Source organism: Saimiri boliviensis, chromosome 12 (assembly GCF_048565385.1).
Source record: "Saimiri boliviensis isolate mSaiBol1 chromosome 12, mSaiBol1.pri, whole genome shotgun sequence".
NCBI lineage: Eukaryota > Metazoa > Chordata > Mammalia > Primates > Cebidae > Saimiri > Saimiri boliviensis.
In genome coordinates this window covers 70424504-70447194 of record NC_133460.1, presented here as the reverse complement: position 1 = coordinate 70447194, position 22691 = coordinate 70424504, and the positions used below count along the sequence as shown (strand labels likewise).

Sequence of the window (22691 nt, the reverse complement as noted above, 5' to 3'; positions counted from 1 at the left end):
CTGGCAGCTACTTTGCATCAACTGTGTTCTGCTTTGGCCTCATACACTGTTTGTTTCCCTGAGATATCAATGAACCATAGAGTTCTCTCATAGCCGTGAGACATAAGAGAATTGCCTTAGAACAAGAAGAGTCCATGTGAATTCTCCGTATGGATTATTCAGATACTGACAGTGACGCCACTTTGGGATACAGCGATGATGAAGATTCCAGTGATGAAGTTCAAAGAATATCAGAGTCAGTGCACAGAAACCTATATTTGCAAATATTTGGGGATATTTTCATGCTCCATAATTTTATTGAAAGGAATTTCTAACTCATCTGAACATGCTTAAAAAGAGACCACTGCTAAACTACATAGCTTTGATTGTAATTATTAATCAATAGCAGTTTGTGAAAATACTTGTTAATCTGCCAAAGAGTAGCCACTTTTGCAGTAGTGCTTTTTAAAATGTTTATTAACCATCACATAGAAGTCAACTAATACGGAGGCAAAGAACTAGATAAACCTGAGATTTTATTTTTAGAGACAATTTGCATGTTGGATATGGACTATTATGTAGATAGATATTTATTTATTTATTGTAAAAAAGCAAGCATAGTGTGTTGAATGTTCAGAGGTAATGTGTGTTTGTTAAAAATTTTTAATAAATTGAGCATTATAATTCTGGTTATAAGATTCTCTTCTGTTTGATATTTTATTAAAATGTCAAGAATTATTCTATTAGAAATTATTAAATACCCTGATCTATAAAAAAGTAAAAATGAAAGTTCAGTTTAAAAAAAAAAATAGTGTTCTCCTTTCTTCCCTTTTCCTACTTCTAAACCACTATTATATGAAATGCCTTCTAACTTGGTAGATGTTTTGTGTGAAACCAGTATCATAACATCTATGTATGGATAAAAATATATTTAATAACAACACATTTAATAAGAACTTTGTATTATATAAATATGTAATATTACATCTTTAAATCCAAATGATATTTGCTTTTACTATGGTCCTTGGACCCATAAACGATATGAACATACATAATAAATCATAGTGCTGTCAGCTTCTGTCATTAACAGTCTCTCTTTAGAAGTTAGAAACTTCTACTGTCTCTCCTAAAATGAGAGATTAATACATGTTATATATTAATACCAAGGATTTTGTCTCTAGCAGAATTAATACATGTTATATATTAGTATCAAGTAATTTGTCTCTATATCTAGCAGAAACAGAATTTATAGATACCCTCTTAGAGAGGGAAAAGCACCTTAATAATATAAATAAAATAAAACTATAATGGCAACGTGAGTTTGCCACTGAATGAGCTTGGCATTGAATAATTCCCCATTGTTAGGCAATATTATTAAAAAGCAATATAGCAGGCTAGGACATAGGTATGGAAGGGAATTCTAACAATTTTAAAATCAAAATGATCCTTTCATATTAGTTTTACATTTGGGAACCCATAACTCTTAGTGCTGGTTCTGTGAACAAGTAAATATAATTTTCATAATGATGGACAGAGAGACATGAATACTTACTGCGGAAAGGTTATTCTGCATTTTAATGAATGTAGAATTAAAATCTGATAGCTGAGTATATAAGCAGTGTACTGTTGTGGAAAGAACATGACTTTAGGGACAGCCAGATCTGTGTTCAAATTCCAGAGCTGCAACTCACTAGCTATATCTGACTTCGGGTGCATTCCCTAACCTCTATTCTCAGGTATAAATCTGGTGTAAAATCACTACCCTTTGTTATGTGCAACAAATGAGATTTGTATGAAATGTTTAATATTGTTCCTGAAATATGCTATATTCTTAATAAATGGCAGATGTTATAATTTATTGTTTAATATGTTGGTTTTTTCCCCTGTATGATGCTTCTTTTCAGTTTTAATATATGTCACTTTACTGGGTATTTATTATGCCTGGCTTTAGGCCATACTTATTTTCCTTTTTAAAGTAAAATTTTATATTTCTATTAACTATGTCACTCTTCTGATCTTTATATTTCCCCACATCTACATTAAAAAATACTAATGTGTCTCCTTTTTGTGGCATGGAAATTGCATTCAACTTAAAAAGTATATCTAATTTAGGCCAGATAATATGAAATTCTGAAATATTGTAAATTTGTGATGAATACATTTTTAAAAATTCATATGCACAGAACATATCTTCAAAATGAAGTACTATTTTGTATTTATTATATTTTTAAAGAATGTGGGCAATTTCTTAATAGTCAAATGGAAATATATTTCAGGGAAAGCTAAATTTAATATGATATTTTCTATGCTGTGATGGTGGTTTGTTTATCATTGTTGTTAGTTTGTTTTTGGCTGGCAGCAATTGGTAGAAACTTATGCTGCCATGAACAACTTAGAAATAAGTCATTCACACAATTTATGAAGAAACAAATGTACACTACCGAAGTTTTCTGGCTGTTGTGTTCACTTTACCAAAAATTTCCACTAAAAACTTGATAATGACGTGAAAATATATTGTTTACATCTATGGGGCAGAAAGAAAATCCTGACTGTGTTTCTGGGTAGGAGTGTTTTATAAAATACAAGATAGAGCCTCCACAGAGGCAGGCATGAAGGTGTTGGGGATGAAAAGAATTAGAAATAATAAACAGCAGACCATAGTTCCCCTGGGCCAGGCACTACGATAAACTTAACTTTGATTATCTCATTTAATACCACACAGTGAGTGGGTACTCTTATTCCCATTTTACAGATGAGGAAATTGAGGCTTTCACATAGCTTGTGAATGGAAGTGGGTTTAACATCGGAATAGTGCAACACGAAAACCTGAGCTCTGTCTTCTTACCCCAGGGCTCAGGAGTATGATGTTTGTGCCATAACTGCTTTAACCACTAAGCATCTTCTATGTGTGAGATATTTGGGATGAAATGGGCACCAAAGCCAGCAGTGGTCCCTGTCCTCATTGAGTTTAATGGGAGAAAAACAGAGTTATTAACCAAATGACTACATAAATACTTGTATTAATATAAATTACAAATGGTGATACATGCTTGGATGAAGAGGTATGTAGGACTATGAGAAAAGATGCATAGGAAACCCAACCCAGTCAATTCAAGATGGCATCCCTGAGGAAGGGGTATGTAGGCTGGGATTGAAGAGATAAGAAGGGGTGAACTAAGCAAACATTAGAGAGGAACTTCCTAGGCCTTGGGAAAGCATGCTAAGAACTCATGGCATGAGGGCGATGATGTGTATTGAAAGGAGGCCAGTGGCCAGGAGAGGTGGTTCACACCTGTAATCCCACCACTTTGGGAGGCTAATGCAGGTGGATCACCTGAAGTCAGGAGTTTTAGACCAGCCTGGCCAACATGGTGAAACCCTATCTCTACTATCTATGCAAAAATTAGCCAGGAGTGGTGGTGGCTGCCTATAATCCCCCTAATTTGAATCTGGGAGATGGAGGTTGCAGTAAGTCAAGTGCCACCTCACCTCACTCCAGCCTGGGTGACACGAGTAAAACTCTGTCCCCCCACCCTGCCCCAAAAAAAGGCCAGTTTGAATGGAAGGCAGGGAATGTGAGGGAGACACTGGGAAGATTTTACTGGGAATTAATGAGACTATAACAAACATTTTAGAGTTAGGATAACATAGTATGGTGGGTGGATTTTGTACAATAAGTGATAGCTTTTTACAAAGAATAGGGCAACCAGTGAGAAACAAATGAAAAGAAATGTTACTCATAAGAGAAATATAATATGAAACGCATAAGACAAAAACTCATACAGTTTTTTAAATATCAGGACCCAAGTGAAAGAAATTATGAAATTGTATTTAAAGATATGAAATTATATCTGAACAAGTAGAAAGTCATGCCATATTCTTGCATGGGAAAATTAATATCATCAGAAATAACATGTTTTGATATATATGAATAAATGTTAATGTAATACAACTCTACTAGAATCCCAAGGTGGATGTTTCAAAGGTGGAAGATAATTTTAAAGTCTCTATGAAAAATGAATGCTTATGAGTATTGTCAGTGAATTTCTTAAAAATAAATGCTTAAGAATATCATCATGCTATTTCTGAAAAAATAATTTTAGTAAGGGAGAACTTGCTTTGCCAAATATTAAATACTAATAATTAATATAAAGCAATGGTAATCTGAACAGCATGGTATAGCAACAGTGAAAGACAAAGAGATCAGTGGAAAATAAATTTCAGAAATATATGTCAGAATGTAGTATGTTTTGAAAGTATAAAAATTTACTGAGAACATCTTTATTCTTAAAACCTTAAGAGTCTGTTATTAAGAGATGTGATGATTTTTGGTTTATAGACTGTATTTTTAATTCTATATTATTTCATATGTACCTATCTCTTTAATGTATTCCAAACATATTCATCATTAATTATATTAACTTAGAAATGTTATTATTTTTGGTAAAAGTTAATTTTCAAGTATAACTTATTTTATAATTTTTATTTTTTTTAAATTTCATGGGTACTTAGTAGGTTTACATGTTTATGGGGTACATGAGATGTTTTGATACAGGCATGCAATGTAAAATAAGCACACTGTGGAGAATGGGGTATCCATCCCTCAAGTTTTTATCCTTTGAGTTACAAATAATCCAATTATATTATTTAAGTTATTTAAAAATACACAATTTAGCTATTATTGACTATCATCATCATATTGTACTATCCAGTAGTAGCTCTTACTCATTCTTTCTATTTTTTTTGGTACCCACTAACTATGTTACCATGACAGTGATACTATTAAATTTTTAGTAGCTGAAAATGAATTATGAATATTAATTTATCAAATCTGCCTTTGGATAAATCAAACATAAGATACCTGGATAGATTTTTAAAGGTTTAAAAGGCTGATAGATACTAATCCAGGAACAAATTAAATACATATAAAGAGACAATATTTACATGTTTCTATCAATGTGACTTAAGATTTGTCAAATACTCTTAAAGAACCATAACCTCTGGTATAGATGAATGACTATGTGACATAAGTTGCCAAAACATTCACCACCTAAAAACATGATATTTAAGGAAATAATTTAAACAGATCAATTGTTCTCAAGGATATAATGATAAATTCATATACAAATGGATCAGATACTCAATTTCTAGAAGTATAAATTCAAATTCTTTAAAATCTTTTAGGTATGTATGTTTATTACTATCTTGATCATTATCCAACTATTTTATTAATTCCCCCAAAGGGAATGATATCAAATATGTCCTACTTGTGTGAGTGAAATTTCAAATTTGAAAATTGTAACTATTATAATTGTAGAACTTGTGTGATTAATGGCAAGGGTAAGATGATTCCTCAGAAAAAAAAATTGAAACATAAACAAAACTTAAACCTGGAGGTGGATAAATCAGAAGAGTTTATATAATGTAAATTGTTTCCTAAATTAATCACAATGGACACTGTGCTTTGATATTAAAGGTTATTTTATTTGAATGTCTCTATTTTTTATATAGGGAAGATGTGAGAACAGCAAACGTAATTGCTGCAGAAGCTGTAACCTGCCTTGTGATTGACAGAGAGTAAGTACCTTGTTTTATTATGTGAATTACACACTTATATCAGCAACACACATGAGTTCCTGGAATTGGACACCATTTTATGGAGCTATTAATACTTGCTTTATATGTTTTCATTTTTAAATGAGTGTGATATTTGATTCTTATTCCCTATTATTCTTAAAGGTGGCTGGCTCTGCCATTCCAGCTTTGTGATCTTTACCCAGGTACTTAACCACTGTGTACTTCAGCTCAGCTCATTTGTATACTGGGTTAATAAAATATCACAGGGATATTTTGAGGATTAATGAGAACATGTGAGTAAAACATTTGTCCATGTGTCTTTTACTCAGGAGGTACTCAACCAATGCTAGTTACTTTTGTGAATTTTTAGAATTATTATTCTGTTCTTGTTAAGAAATAAATTCTTCTTTGAGTATGTTTTAGTTATCCCCTCTATTATCCCATCTCCAGACTTCGATAATAGAAGTATTTAGGGAAGATACTTTTGGAGAAATAATCAGTTCTAGATGTAGGCATATATTTAAGGCCATTAAAAATTTGTCTGATAATGTCTATCCCTGTTTCTTCTCTCAATTCTGACTTGCTCTTTTCATTACCTAGATGCTTTTTAGGTTAAACTACAAATGTCAGATTATTGATTCTCCAAGAACATGGTTAAAATGCATATGTGCTTTCTGGAAGCAGTCAAACAGACTTTTCTTTGTTGTGGTGTATGTGGATAAATTTATCAGAATAGCCAAGCACCTGACCCAAGAACTGTAAAATATCCATTTTAGTGGAGCCATTATAACTGGAATAGGCAGTGAGTGTCCAGGTAGAGTGAACCTGAGGGGTCAGATATGATAAGCCTAGAATGATGGAGCTTGATGCCAAGCTCAGAGGACTCTAGATGGAGAAGAATTCTACTTGATTCACAAATTTCACTTTTAGAGTTCCTTCTATGCTGGATCACTAGAACCAGAGAAGATACAGTTGCAGAATGACAGTAATATCCATGGATATTTCTGAAATTGTTATATTTTGCCTTGTTTCCCAAAACAATAATTACCAATTTACTCCTCTGTTCAACTCATATTTACTGAGGATCAACCATGTACAAAGCATTGTGCTGGAAGAAGAGTCAAAGGAGCAGCACAGATGCTGGTTTTAGGCATTAGCATCTAATAGGGATGTCTCATACATAAAAGTAACCATCCTACCAGGCAAAAAAACTTTGGAATAAATGTTTAAGGGAATTCAGAAAAGAGAGTGAGTACTTTTGAGAAAGGTCAGGGAGATCTTCATGGAAGAAAAGGTATTATTAGGTGGATGCAGAAGCACAGGAAAAGCAATATAAATATGATGACTAGCAAAGAAATACCCATAGGAAAGCTATCAGCCATTTCAACTAGCTACAGTGAGAATTTGTAAAGGTAATTGGCAGAGGTGTTGCAAAAAGTTCACAAGCATGCTGGCACTAGTTCACTGAGAAAATTGAATGTGGGATAAGGGCAGCTCTGAACATTTTATGCAGCAAAAAGATATCACCGTAACAATGGATTTAATAGACTCATCTGAGAATTCTTTGTAAAAGGAATTAGATTTTCTGCTCTTGTGTCAGTTTGCTGAGAATGATGGTTTCCAGGTTCATCCATGTCCCTATAAAGGACGTGAACTCATCGTTTTTGATGGCTGCATAATATTGGGAGGGGCGGGGGGTGGGGAGGTGGGAAGAGATAGCATGGGGAGAAATGACAGATACAGGTGAGGGGACGGAAGGCAGCAAAGCACACTGCCATGTGTGTACCTATGCAACAATCTTGCATGTTCATCACATGTACCCCAAAACCTAAAATGCAAAAAAAAAAAAGGAATTAGAGGCAGAGGTTAGAGACAAAATATTTGGTTAGGAGTCTAAATTCAATTGGTGATTATGAGACCATTTATAAGAGGAACCCATAAGAAACGAATAGGTAAAATCAAAGGGTTTTAAGTATTACCGAATGTGAAGAGCAAGGGAGAAATTAGGAATGTCGTTGGGATAGAAAAGACATAAAAGGAAAATAGGAAAATCAGTTTGGCAGGTATAATGACATTCCACTAAGAATATAATGCATTGAACATACAATATCAAACACCCAAGATTGAATGTCCTGTAGGAGACAGGAAATGTGGAACAGAAACTTTTCTTAGAATTAACTTAAAATTAACTTTAGAATTGCCTGCATTGGTTAGCAGCTGAAGCCATGAGACAGGACAGAATTGTGTGAAAGAATAGAGAAGAAGATTACAGAGCCAAGGTTAGATTTGGGAAAGTCCTTTCATTTAAGCATTAGTCAGGGAAAGTAAAACCAGTGAAGAATAATGAGATGTTAGAAATCAGAGCAGTATAGGAGACCCCAGAAAGCAAGAGGATATTTCATGAGAAAAGAGATGATCACAGTGTTAAAAGCTGAGAGGCATGCAGATAGAAAAAAGGGCAATAAATTTAGTCACCTGGGAGAAAACAGTTTTATTAATGTGGTAAGGGTGGAATCTAGATTACAAAGTTGTGAGTGGGTGAAAAGGAAGTGAGAGCACTGAGCCTACAGTATACAAGTATCGAGAAAGATGTGGCAAATGAAATACTAAAGGGAATATTTGATAAATGGGGCCCCAGGGGAGGAAATTGTGGACAAATGAGGAAAGGTTCTTGGAGAGCACATATATGCGTATTTTTGATTTTCTGAAAAGTGAAAAAGAGGCAACATAGAAAATTTGTAGAGAAATGCTGGGATGTAGATAAGGATAGTTGTGGGAACTTGGATGAACTTAATCTTGCCATTTCTCTCCTTATCCAAACCTAGGCCTATACAGTGTGCATTGACAAGTGAATGGATGTGGTCAAACAAAGCTCAGTACTTGAATTTTGACTGCACTATTTTACAAGAATATGGATAAATTAGTTAAATCCTGGGTCTCAGTTTTCCTATCTGCAATTTTATAATTATTGAAATTATAAAATTGATTAGAAAATAAAACAATATAGCATATGTAAATATTCATGCGCAGCACAAGACATGAAATAAGCACTAAATAAATATGCTCTTCCTTCACACTATTACAAAGTGTGAATGGGTACAAAGGTGTAGGATTCCCTTGGATGTAGCAGTGTTACTCTCTACTCAGTTTATTTTCAGGGTTATATACAGAGAAGACACCTTGAGAGAGGTCTGCCTTACGCACAAATACAGAGAAATCAGCTTGGGTCTAAGAATTCAAAAAGTACATTTGTACACTCTTAGCAGAGAAGTTGGGCTTCCCACCAAATGTTCAATTCATAGCTTTAGTTTTTTTTTTTTAATGAAACTGTAACTGAAGGATCCTGTCAAAAGCCTGTGGCTAACACCTAATTTATGGCCAGTTAGAAGAGTACCAGGGCTTCATCCCATGCAAACAGATGGCAGACATTAGAACTGTCAACAAAAAGAGCTTCCTTCACAAATTTACAAGCGAGATGCCATGTTCCATAACCCAGTGATTATGCTTTATCATTCCAGAGGGAGAGCAAAAGAACATTATTGTAACTAATCATGCATGTCAGAATTTTTTTTAAATGCTTATTGACAAAACAGAAGATGATAAACAGATACACGGTGTCCTCAAAAGGCATTCTCTGATATTGGTTTCTTGTAGTCTCCTCATTATCTTAACAAGTATCTGCAGTGATGTCAAAATTTGTTAATATTATGTAAAAGAATATTAGTCTAACAGAACCATCCATTAATACATTTCATAAATATTTAAAAAACAATTAAATACCTTTGGTGCCTCTTATTTTGGAATCTGTGAAAAGAAATAAATATAAAACTAAGTGACATCTGGTAAACACCAGGTATAAAACTAAGTATAATATATCTTGTTATACTAAAATATATCTAGGCTACTTATAATACCTAGTACAATGTAAATGCTATGTAAAAACTTGTTATATTATATTGTTTAGGAAATTACAAGAAAAAATTTCTGTGCATGTTCAGTAAAGATGTAACCATTGTCTTTTTTTGCTAAATATTTTTGACCTATAGTTGGTTGGATCCACAGATACAGAATGCATGAATGTGAAGGCTGACTGTACATTTTTGTATTCTCTAATAAGTTATACAGTGTCTACTTATTCATTGTTATGGGAAGCTGTTCAAACTAGAAGTTCCATTAAGATAATTGATTTTTTTTGCATATTGAGGATCATTTTGATAATTGTTCAAAGGCAACAACTTATAATTACTAGGAAATCTTAAAGAGTTATGTGTTTTTCCCCAGGAAATTGAGTTATTAGAGTCCTAACTCTATCCCTGATTCACTGTGTAGCTACTGAGATACATCCATATTGATCATGAAAATTGAAATATTTTCATGCTGGATGATAAATAGCACTGGTCTGAGATCCCCGCATGTCTCTCCCATGTCTCTGCTGCCCAGGTTGTCTGATTGACCCCTACTCCTAGGGCATTCTTCTTTAGTCCAGCAAGTAGGGAGGTGACATCTGGCAAACACCAGGACCAGTGTCCATTTATTTTGGTCAGTTCCTGTCCCCTACTGGCCACTAATTATTTTCCCTATCACCTCTAATAATGTCAAGCTAAAACATAATGTCTTTTTACCAATGGTTTTCATGCTTTTGCTTTAGCAGGCCCATGTTTAAATAAAATCAATTAGAAAGAAAACTGAGGAATTTTTTTGACTGTCATGGAGGTAAGACTCCTAAAGGATCCAGGAGTCTTCATTCTTTCCCTCAAAATCACTCCAGGTGATTCGTGAGGCCATCATGCGACCCTAGAAGACACTAAGAATGATTTATATACCACATATGGCTGATCAAGCCCCTACCCTCAGTGACGCTCTGTGATATTTTTTCATACCATGGGGCCAGATTTGTTATTGGGACAGTCTAGGAAGTGGAGACCAAGAACAAGCCCAGAGTAAATGCAATGTGATAGAGCACAAAAATGATGAAATTAGGAGGGAATATCAAGCATAAGATTGTAGGGCATTGCAAGTAGCAATCTCTGAAACTGAGATATCTCTAGATACCATGTTTCAAGTTTTTGACTTCCCAGAACTATAGTCACCTATATTCATGCCATATATTTAAAAATGTACCCAGACTCATCATATCCCAGATTCCCAATTGGGATAGAAATATATGGAGGATATATATACTCTCTTCAGGGAGGATGCTATAGATGTTTCTGATAAGCAACTTGGGGGTGGAGGGTAAGACTCACCAAGGTGCCTATTTAAGGAAGAATAAATGATCACTAAACTGACTGGTAGGCTGTGTTAAGTGCAGGAGATTTATCTTCTGAGTGGGGTCTGCAAGGAGGAAGCTATCATAGAACTACATGACTCAAACCAGGAGCTGGCAAACTTTTACTTAAAGGGCCAGATAGTAAATATTTTAGGCTATGTGGGACAAATAATCTTTGTTGCAGCTACTCAGCTCTGTCTTTGCAGTGTAAAAGCAAACAAAGATGATATGTAAATGAATGAGGACAGATGTATTTCAATAAAGCTTTATTTATAGACATTGATATTTGAATTTTATGTCACTTTCTTATGTCAAGAAGTATTATTCAGCATTTGACTCTGTTCTCATCATTAAAACATATAAAAATCCTAAAAAATCGGGAAACAACAGATGCTGGAGAGGATGTAGAGAAATAGGAACACTTTTACACTGTTGGTGGGAATGTAAATTAATTCAACCATTGTGGAAGACAGTGTGGCGATTCCTCAAGGACCTAAAAATAGAAATCCCATTTGACCCAGCAATCCCATTACTGGGTATATATCCAAAGGATTATAAATCATTCTACCACAAGGACACGTGCACACGAATGTTCATTGCAGCACTGTTTACAATAGCAAAGACCTGGAACCAACCCAAATGCCCAACGATGATAGACTGGATAGGGAAAATGTGGTATATATACACCATGGAATATTATGCAGCCATCAAAAACGATGAGTTCACGTCCTTTGTAGGGACATGGATGAACCTGGAAACCATCATTCTCAGCAAACTGACACAAGAGCGGAAAATCAAACACCGTATATTCTCACTCATAGGCGGGTGTTGAACAACGAGAACACATGGACACAGGGAGGGGAGCACTACACACTAGGGTCCGTTGGGGGGAAATGGGGGAGGGGCGGGGGGTGGGGAGGAGGGAAGAGATAGCATGGGGAGAAATGACAGATACAGGTGAGGGGACGGAAGGCAGCAAAGCACACTGCCATGTGTGTACCTATGCAACAATCTTGCATATTCATCACATGTACCCCCAAACCTAAAATGCAATAAAAAAAAAGCTAAAAAAAAAAGTATAATAAAATAAAAATGAAAATTAAAATAAATAACATCCAGGTTCTGCTGAAAATAAAAACCAGAATGATTTAATAAGTTAAAAAAAAACATATAAAAATCATTCTTATCTCATGGCCATACCAAAAATAAGCAACTGACAGAATTTGAACTGTTGGCCATAGTTTGCTGACCCCTAACTTAAACAATATTAGAAAGTGGAGGGCTATCCATAGTTGTCCTGCTCCAGTTTTTCTCCATCCTGTACTCAGCTTCTTAAAATAAAGCAAATACCTAAAAGAACTGATTTGAAGTTCCTGATCATCACTGCCAGTGGTGTCCTCCAGTGGTCCTCCTAATGCCAACTACCTGTTTGTCTTCCACACACTGGCACTCTTTACTCCGTTCCCTCAATTTCTTCACTTTACTCTCTGTACACATGTTCTGTAACTCTTGCCCATTGTATCCCCTTCCCACTTCACTCCACATACACACACCTCTTTTTGTTTTTGATTCCTGCACCTCTTAATTCCACTCTTGCATTCTCTAGAAGTTTGCTTCAAGCTTTGCATTACTTTGGTAATAGCTAATTAATTAGAGATTAAAATGATTCTCTGCAATAGTTGTTTTCATTTTGATAATGTACCCCTCAAGACTGAAAAATTTTGAAAATCCAAAAAAATATTTTAGAATGTCAGGTGCCACTGTGGGAGGGGAAGGGACAGTACAGGGGAGATTTGGAGACAGCAAACCCTTGCAGGCACCACTCTAAACCCACCAACCAAGTCAGTCTTAGGAAGGAACATGCACCCAAAGGTAATTTGCCCACCTAGGTCACCTGTATTCTTCTTCTCATATAGCTTGTCACTCTGTGTCCACACGATAAGACTGGATGAATTCCGTGTGTCACATTGCCTGTTGTCACATTGCTGAACTAATACAGTGATAAACTTAAAACATTTCACAGCCTCAGCCTTTCCTACAGCTTAAGTGGATTTTATTTTTGTTCATTTTCCAGAATAAAATGTAGGGTGATGTGAGGATATTGGCAGGATGATCACAGTAAAACAAATGTGCCTTGTTACAATGGTGTCAGCTGCAATTGTTTGAACTTGTCTTTTTTTTTTTTACAGAGCTGTTATTGATTAGTGTGCTTTTTAAAAAAAATGTGTATTAAACAGGAAAGATAAAATACAGAGGTTTAGAAGAAAGAATGATATTATATTGGTTCGATTTCATTATGTGAGTTGAATTATAGCACTCCCTGGACAAGCATGATCTAAGCACAAAATAAGTATAGTCTCATTGGAAAAGGAGTATACCCAGAGACATTTGTGGTTTAAAGTCATAGAAACGAGAAAGATGAGACAACTCCTCACATGTTTGGCTCCTTTAAAATGGTAGAAGACATTGATCCTATTGCAAGTCCTTATAATAATGATATATAGCATCACTGATTGGGATGCCCACTCTGTTGGGTCATCCACGCAACCAGAACTTACTGGCTACCTGCCATATGTGAACCACCCAGACATCTAGTATTTGGGGGGCTTAAAGGCAAATGTTTAAATATTATGTGCTTATTTCCATTTCCATTATATGGATAATTTCCAGCTCTAATCTATTAAGTCGCAGACTCACCAAGGTTCTCTTTAGTAACCTTTTGACTCTGTTCAGAGTAAAGGAAGTCCAATCTCAATTTATAATACGCTGGTGGGCCATTAGTCAAAATTTAACACACTTAAAAAACCATTCTTTAAAAATTTGTGTGGTAAGTGGATAAGTCAGAAAGTCATAGAAGAGCTTTAAGAAGGAGTAGTAACAGGGAACCTACAAGCCAGGGCTTAACAAGCATTTTCTAGAAAAGGCCAAATGACAAATATTTTCAGCTTTGTGGGCCAAACAGTCTGTGTCATGAAAACTCAACTCTGCCATTTCACCCAATAATCATACGTTTTCAACCCTTTTATAAATAGCTTCTTTTACAGATGAAGAATTTGAGGCTCAGAAGTGTCAGGTATACTCAAATCACACTGTTTAATAATAATTAATCAAGACAGATCAGGTATTCACGTTATTGTATTAAAATGCATTTGTTACACCTTTGGATTTTAGAAAAGAATGAGAGTTTGAAAACCTTATCTTCCAAATTGTTTAGTTTAAAAATGAGAAAGGTGAGTCCCAGAAAGAGTATGGATTGTCCAAGCTCTTTAGTGTCAAGAGTGGGATTATAGCACATGTCTCATGACATTGGTTTCAGTGCTTTTTCGCCTGCCCCACATTATTCTGTAAATAGCTAAGATAGAAAACTCATACATTTATTAATTCAATAAGGACATACTGAGAGTATCAACTGGATATTATACATGAAGCTCAGTGCTATGATATATCGGGGTGTCTAAGAACAGACAGTTTCCTTCAAGAATCTTAGAGTCATGAAAATGAATAAATCATATGATATTTTCCAAAAAGTCCACCTAGAGATCCAATATGGCCAAATAGGAACAGCTCTGGAGTGCAGTTCCCAGTGAGAATGCAGAGGGTGAGTGATCACCACATTTCCAAACAAGTTTTTACTGCCCACAGACCAGGAGATTCCTGGGTGGAAAAGCACCACGAGTCTGCAGAATGACTGTTTCAGCCAGTGCAGTGGGTCTTCACACAAAAACTCACATAAATCTGGGCAGGTATATCAACTGGTTGCTAGAATGCCTGGGAGACAGAGTGGCCCATTCAACTGAAAAAGGAGCCAAAACCACCCCCACAAAGACCAGCAATCTGAAACACTCTGGATTGAAAGTTTCACAGCAAGCACAGCTGGACCCAGGACGATCCAGCTTTGTTGGGGGAAGGGCGTCTGCCATTACCTAGGCAGTCCACCACTACCTAGGCAATCCAACATTACCGAGGCAGTCTGCCATTACTGAGGCAATCTGCCGTTACTGAGGCAATCCACCATTACAGAGACAGTTCACCATTACTGAGGCATACTGAAGCAATCTGCCATTACTGAGACAGTTCTAACTATACCTCTATAAATAAAATCACAAGGAAGTTCACACAGCAGCTAAGCAGAGCCCACAGAAGTTCAGCAACACCTCTGCTGGCAGACTGTGACTAGGCTACCTCCTCGCTGGGTAGGGCATCTTTGAAAAAAGGCAGCAGCATATCAGGAACTTAGAAATAAAACCCCACGTTCCTAGGACAGAGCACCTGGGTAAAAAGGTGGTTATGAGTTCCACTGCAGCAGACTTAAATATACCTGCCCAGCATCTCTGAACAGAACAATGGAGCTCACAGCTCAGCACCTGAGCTCCTATAAGGGACACACTATCTCTTAAAGTAGCTCTCTGACCCCCATATATCCAAAGAGACACCTCATAAAGGAAAGCTCAGCCTCACATCTGGTGGGTATCCTTCTGGGACAAAAGTAACAGAAAAATAAACTGGCTGCAATCCTTACTCTTCTGCAGCTGTTGCAGGTGATCCCCAGGCAAGCAGGGTCTGGAGTGGAACTCCAACAGTCCTATAGCAGAGGGGCCTGACTGTTAGAAGCAAAACTAAAAAACAGGAAGAAATAACTTCATCATCAACAAAAAGGATGTCCACTCAGAGACCCAATCCTAAAGTCACCAACTACAAAGACCACAGGTAGATAAATCCACAAAGATGGAAAGAAACCAGTGCAAAAAGGATAAAAACACCAAAAACAAGAATGCCTCTCCTCCTCCAAGGGATCACAACTCCTCACCAGCAAAGGAACAAGGCCGGATAGAGAATGAGTCTGATGAATTGACAGAAACAGGCTTCAGAGAGTGGGTAATAACAAACTTCTGTGAGCTAAAAGAACATGTTCTAACCCACTGCAAAGAAACTAAGAACCTTGAAAAAAGATTTGATGAAATGCTAACAAGAATAAACAGAGAAGAATATAAATGAATTCATGGGGCTGAAAAACACAACATGAAAACTTTATGACACATACACAGTTTTCAATAGCCAAACTGACCAAGCAGAAGAAAGGATATCAGAGATTGAAGATCAACTCAATGAAATAAAATGAGATGGCAAGAATAGACAAAAAAGAGTGAAAAGAAATGAACAAAGCCCTATGGGATCATGTGAAAAGACCTAATCTACATTTGATAGGTGTACCTGAATGTAATGGAGAGAATGAATCCAAGCTGGAAAACACTCTTCAGGATATTATCCAGGAGAATTTCCCCAATCTGGAAAGGCAGGCTGATATTCAAGTCCAGGAAATACAGAGAACACTACAAAGATATTCCTCAAGAAGAACAACCCCAAGGCACATAATCGTCAGATTCGCCAGGGTTGAAATGAAGGAAAAAATGCTAAGGACAGCCAGAGAGAAAGGTCGAGTTACCCACAAAGGGAAGCCCATCAGACTCACAGAGGATCTCTCAGCAGAAACCCTACAAGCCAGAAGAGAGTGGGGGCCAATAGTCACCATCCTTAAAGAAAAGAACTTTCAACCTAGAATTTCATATTCAGCCAAACTAAGCTTCATAAGTGAAGGAGAAATAAAATCCTTTATGAACAAGCAATTGCTCAGAGACTTTGTTACCACCAGGCCTGCCTTACAAGGGCTCCTGAAAGAAGCACTAACCATAGAAAGGAACAACCAATACCAGCCACTCCAAAAATGGACGAAATGGTAAAGAGCATTGACACAAAGAATAAACTGAATCAACTAATGGGCAATACAACCAGCTACCATCAAAATGGCAGGATCAAATTCACACATAACAATATTAACCCTAAATGTAAATGGGTTAAATGCTCCAATCAAAAGACACAGACTGGCAAGTTGGATAAAAAGTCAAAACTAATTGGTGTGCTGTATGCAGGAAACAGAACTCATGTGCAAGGACACACATAGGCTCAAAACAAAGGAATGGAGGAAGATTTACCAAGCAAATGGAGAGCAAAAAAAAAAAAGCAGGAGGTGCAATCCTAGTCTGTGATAAAATACACCTTAACGCAATAAAGATCAAAAGAGACAAAGAAGGGCATTACATAATGGTAAAAGGATCAATGCAACAAGAAAAGCTAATGATCCTAAATATATACACACCAAAGCTGGGAGCACCCAGATACATAAAGCAAGTTCTTAATGACCTACAAAGAGACTTAGACTCCCACACAGTAATAGTGGGAGACTTTAACACTCCACTGTCAATATTAGACAGAGCAACGAGACAGAAAATTAACAAGGATATCCAGGACTTGAACCCAGATCTAGACTAAGCAAACCTAAGAGACATCTACAAAAATCTCCACCCCAAATCCACAGAAAATACATTCTTCTCAGCACCACAGTACACCTACTCTAAAATTGACCACATAATTGGAAGTAAATGACTCCTCAGCAAATGTAAAAGAAGAGAAATCCTAACAAAGAATCTCTCAGACCACAGTGCAATCAAATTAGAACTCAGGATTAAGAAACTGACTCTGAACCGCACAACTTCATGGAAACTGAACAACTGGCTCCTGAATGTCAGCTGAATAAACAATGAAATGAAGGCAGAAATAATGATGTTTTTTGAAACCAATGAGAACAAAGACACAACATACCAGAATCTCTGGGATACATTTAAAGCAGTGGCTAGAGGAAAACTTATAGCAATAAATGCCCACAAAAGAAGCAAGGAAAGATCTAAACTCAACACCTTATCATCAAAATTGAAAGAGCTAGAGGATCAAGATCAAAAAAACTCAAAAGCTAGCAGAAGACAAGAAATAACTGAGATCAAAGCAGAACTGAAGGAGATAGAGACACAAAAAAAATCCTTTAAAAAATCAATAAATCCAGGATCTGGTTTTTTGAAAAGATCAACAAAGTACACCGCCAACCAGATTAACAAAAAAGAAAAGAGAGAAGAATCAAATAGATATGCAATAAAAAATGATAAAGGGGATACCACCAGCGATTCCACAGAAATACAAACTACCATCAGATATTACTAAAAACAACTGTATGCACATAAACCAGTAAATCTGGAATAAATGGATAAATTTCTGGACACTTGCACCCTCCGAAGCCTAAACCAGGAAGAAGTTGAAACTCTGAATAGACCAATAACAAGAGCTGAAGTTGAGGAAGCAATTAATAGGCTACCAACCAAAAAAAGCCCAGGTCTAGATGGGTTCACATCTGAATTCTACCAGACATACAAAGACGAGCTGGTACCATTCCTTCTGAAACTATTCCAAACAATCCAAAAAGAAGGAATTTTTCCCAAATCATTTTATAAGACCTACATCATCCTGATACCAAAACCCGGCAATGACTCAACAAGAAAAGAAAACTTGAGGCCAAAATCCATGATGAACATAGATGAAAAAATATTCAATAAAATACTGGCAAACCAATTGCAACAGCACATCAAAAAGCTTATCCTAAGTCGACTTCATCCTGGGGATGCAAGGCTGGTTCAACCTACGCAGCCTATAAATGTAATTCAGCACATAAACAGAACCAAAGACAAAAACCACATGATTATCTCAATAGATTCAGAGAAGGCCTTCAACAAAATTCTACAGCCCTTTATGCTGATAACTCTCAATAAAGTAGGTATCGGTGGAATGTATCTCAAAATAATAAAGGCTGTTTATGACAAACCCACAGCCAATATCATACTGAATGGGCAAAAACTGGAACCATTCCCTTTGACATCTGGCACTAGACAAGGATGCCCTCTCTCACCACTGCTATTCAATATAGTATTGGAAGTTCTAGCCAGAGCAATCAGGCAAGAAAAAGAAATAAAGGTTATTCAATTAGGAAAGGAGGAAGTCAAATTGTCTCTATTTCCAGATGACATGATTGGATATTTAGAAGACCCTGTCTTCTCAGCCCATAATCTCCTGAAACTGATAGGCAACTTCAGCAAAGTCTCAGGATAAAAAATCAACGTGCAGAATCACAAGCATTCCTATACACCAATAACAGACTTAAAGAGAGCCAAATCAAGAATGAACTGCCATTCACAATTGCTACAAAGAAAATAAAATACCTAGGAATACAACTAACAAAGGATATAAAGGACCTCTTCAAGGAGAACTACAAGCCACTGCTCAAGAAAATAAGAGAGGACACAAACAAATGCAAAAACATTCCATTCTCATGGTTAGGAAGAATCAATATTGTGAAAATGGCCATACTGCCCAAAATAATTTATAGATTCAATGCTGTGCCCATCAAGCTACCTATGACCCTCTTCACAGAACTGGAAAAAAACACCTTAAACTTCATATGGAACCAAAAGAGAGCCCACATAGCCAAGTCAATTCTAAGCAAAAAAACCCACAAAGCTGTAGGCATCATGCTGCCTGACTTCAAACTATACTATAAGGCTACATTAATCAAAACAGCATGGTATTGGTACCAAAACAGGGATATAGACCAATGGAACAGAACAGAGTCCTCAGAGGCAACCCCACACATTTACAACCATCTGATCTTTGACAAACATGACAAAAACAAGCAATGGGGAAAGGATTCCCTTTTTAAGAAATGGGTGTTGGGAAAACTGGGTAGCCATGAGCAAAAAGCAGAAACTGGAATCCTTCCTGATATCTTACACTAAAATTAACTCCAAATAGTTTAAAGACTTAAACATAAGACCTAACCCCATAAAAACCCTAGAAGAAAACCTAGGCAAAACCATTCAGGACATAGGCATATCAAGGACTTCATGACTAAACCACCAAAAGCATTGGCAACAAAAGCCAAAATAGACAAATGGGATCTAATTAAACTCCAATGCTTCTGTACAGCAAAAGAAACAATCATTAGAGTGAATTGGCAACAAATAAAGTGGGAAAAAATTTTTGCGATCTCCCCATCTGACAAAGGCTAATATCCAGAAGCTACAAAGAACTAAAACAGATTTACAAGAAAAAAAAAAACCCATTCAAAAGTGGGCAATGGATATCAACAGACACTTTTCAAATGAAGACATATATGAGGCCAAGAAACATATGAAAAAATGCTCATCATCATTTTGCATTTCTCATTATAGAAATGCAAATCAAAACCACATTGAGATACCATCTCATGCAAGTTAGAATGGTGATCATTAAAAAATCTGGAGACAACAGATGCTGGAGAAGATGTGGAGAAATAGGAACACTTTTAACACTTTTACACTGTTGGTGGGAGTGCAAGTTAGTGTAACCATTGTAGAAGACAGTGTGGTGATTCCTCAAGGACCTAGAAATAGAAATTCCATTTGACCCAGCAATCCCATTACTGGGTATGTATCCAAAGGATTATAAATCATTCTATTAATAAAGACACATGCACACATATGTTCACTGCAGCACTGTTTACAATAGCAAAGACCTGGAACCAACCCAAATGCCCATGGGTGATAGACTGGACAGGGAAAATGTGGCACATATACACTATGGAATACTATGCAGCCATAAAAAACAATGAGATTGGGTCCTTTGTAGGGACATGGATCAATCTGGAAACCATCATTCTCAGCCAACTGACACAAGAGCAGAAAATCAAACACCACATGTTCTCACTCATAGGCAGGTGTTGAACAATGAGAACACATGGACACAGGGAGGTGAGCATCACACACTGCAGTATGTTGTGGGTGACTAGGGGAGGGACTGTGGTGGGTAGGGAGTTGGGGAGGGATACTGTGAGGAGAAATGCCAGAGATAGGTGACAGAGATGGAGGCAGCAAACCACATTGCCATGTATGTACCTATGCAACAATCCTGAATGTTCTGCACATGTACCCCAGAACCTAAAGTGCAATAAAAGATATTTTTTTAAAAGTCCACCTGAAAAGATGGATTGATGGCTTATGAATTGAACTAAATTATTTTCATTGAATTAAATCTGAATCTAATTATTGTACTTATAAATATATTTAGATATATGGATCTATATAGATATATCTCAATAGATAAATTGATAGACAGATTGATCTATCAGTAGTAAAATATTTGAGTTCCAAATGGCTCTTCAAATGGGTAAGATCCTCAAGATTGAAATATCCATCATTCTGACTAAATAGTTGGAATTATAGAATTTAATCGACAATTTTATCAATTCAGCTAATAAATTTATTTTATTAAAAACATATGGGTCCTTACTAGCCCACTCTCCTCACCTCCCATAACTACTTTGGCTCACCTGCTGCTTTTAACTGTACTATCCTTTTACTTGCCATGTCATACTTTATAACACTTGTTAATCTATACTGACTTACAAACTACAAGCTTAAGGAGGACAGGACTATGTTTATTTGGTTCACTGCTGCATCCACAATTAGCACAGTTTTAGGAAATGAGAACCCACTATCTATTGAAATAAATGAATGAGTGTTGCCATATTAGTTTGAATCTAATCAGCATATAGTAATTTGAGCAGCAAAATGTTATGATAAAAAATACTAACTATGGGTCAGGTGCAGTTTGGGAGTCTGAGGCAGGCGGATCAGCTGAGGTCAGAAGTTCAAGACTAGCCTGACCAACATGGTAAAACCCAGTCTTTACTAAAAATAGAAAAAATTAGTTGGGCATGGCAACGTGTGCCTGTAATACCAGTTACTCAGGAGGCTGAGGCAGGAGAATCTCTTGAACCTGGTAGGTGGAGGTTGCAGTGAGCTGAGATGGTGCCATTGCACTCCAGCCTGAGTGACTGGAGTGCAATGGCACTTGTCAAAAAAAAAAAAAAAAAAAAAAGATTAGTAACTATAATAGGGGACTGGAATAATAAGAGATTCCCCAGTAAGAAATAGAGAGAGCTTTTGAAAATATAGCAATAGCAGATATAAGGAGTATTCACTAACACTACTCCTGTGAGAAAGCACCCAGTGAAGACACCTCCCTTCTTGCCCTTCACCACCCCTCCCCACTCCACCCTGCTGGGACTATGAGCTAGACTTTGTTATAGTGCAGGATTTCTGAAGCTCAGCACTATTGACATTTGGGGTCAGATAGTTTTGTGTTGGGGCGGGAGGGGCTGTCATAGCAATGTAGGCTGTTTGGCAGCATCCTGACCTCTACCCACTAAATACTAGTATCCTTCACCTCTCCAGTGTGACATTCAAAAGCATGCCCTGAGCAAGCATTACCAAATATTCCCTGTAGGGTGAAAATCATCCCCTGTTAGGAAGGACATAGCTGTTACTTACTGGATGGCAGTGAAGTCTCTGTGATATCATGCCAGTAGAATTTTTGCCAGAAATCTGTGCTATAGGGTGCAGGGAAGCTCTTTAAAGGGAGGTATAAAACCACCTAAGGGGAAGTCTCCTGGGGAAGCTGCTGGCTGCCATATACTACAGTAGCCAGACACTGGAGAAACTGCAAGAGCCTACTAAGCACACTGGAACCAAGAAGCTGAACCCTTTTGTCCTTGAAGTATCTCTCCAGTGCCCTCTGCTAATAGTTTCATTGCCAGTTGGCCTGATCCACTTTAACAAAGCAGTCAAAAAGTAAATTTGGAGCTGAGAAGCAATAAATCAATTAACAGTACAAATTCCAAACCAAATCCTATTCTGGGATCCAGAGATATAAAGGTGAATAGCAAAGTCTTCTTCCTTGGATTAACTCTTAGTCCAAACAGATGCATTCAAAAATCAGCATGAGCAACTGCAGTTCAAGTAAGAACAAATACTTGCGGAGAATTGAGGATAGAGGAATATGTTTAGCCAATAGCATCCCAGAACTTCCTGGACAGAATAACGTGAGAGCCAAGTTGTTAAGTTTGAGTAGGTATATTAGAAGTGAGGAAGGAAGGGTAAAGAGAGCCACT

General features: G+C 36.7%; 1 protein-coding gene across 3 annotated transcripts in view; it reads left to right on the top strand.

Moving 5' to 3' along the window:
- PRKG1 (protein kinase cGMP-dependent 1) overlaps positions 1–22691 on the top strand; it is a 1343496-nt gene that overhangs the window by 1173995 nt on the left and 146810 nt on the right. For all 3 annotated transcript variants that reach the window (XM_074382507.1, XM_010333313.3, XM_074382508.1), the window contains one exon: positions 5491–5556. In XM_074382507.1, coding sequence (XP_074238608.1) covers positions 5491–5556 — 66 coding nt within the window. The remainder of the gene's footprint in view (positions 1–5490; positions 5557–22691) is intronic.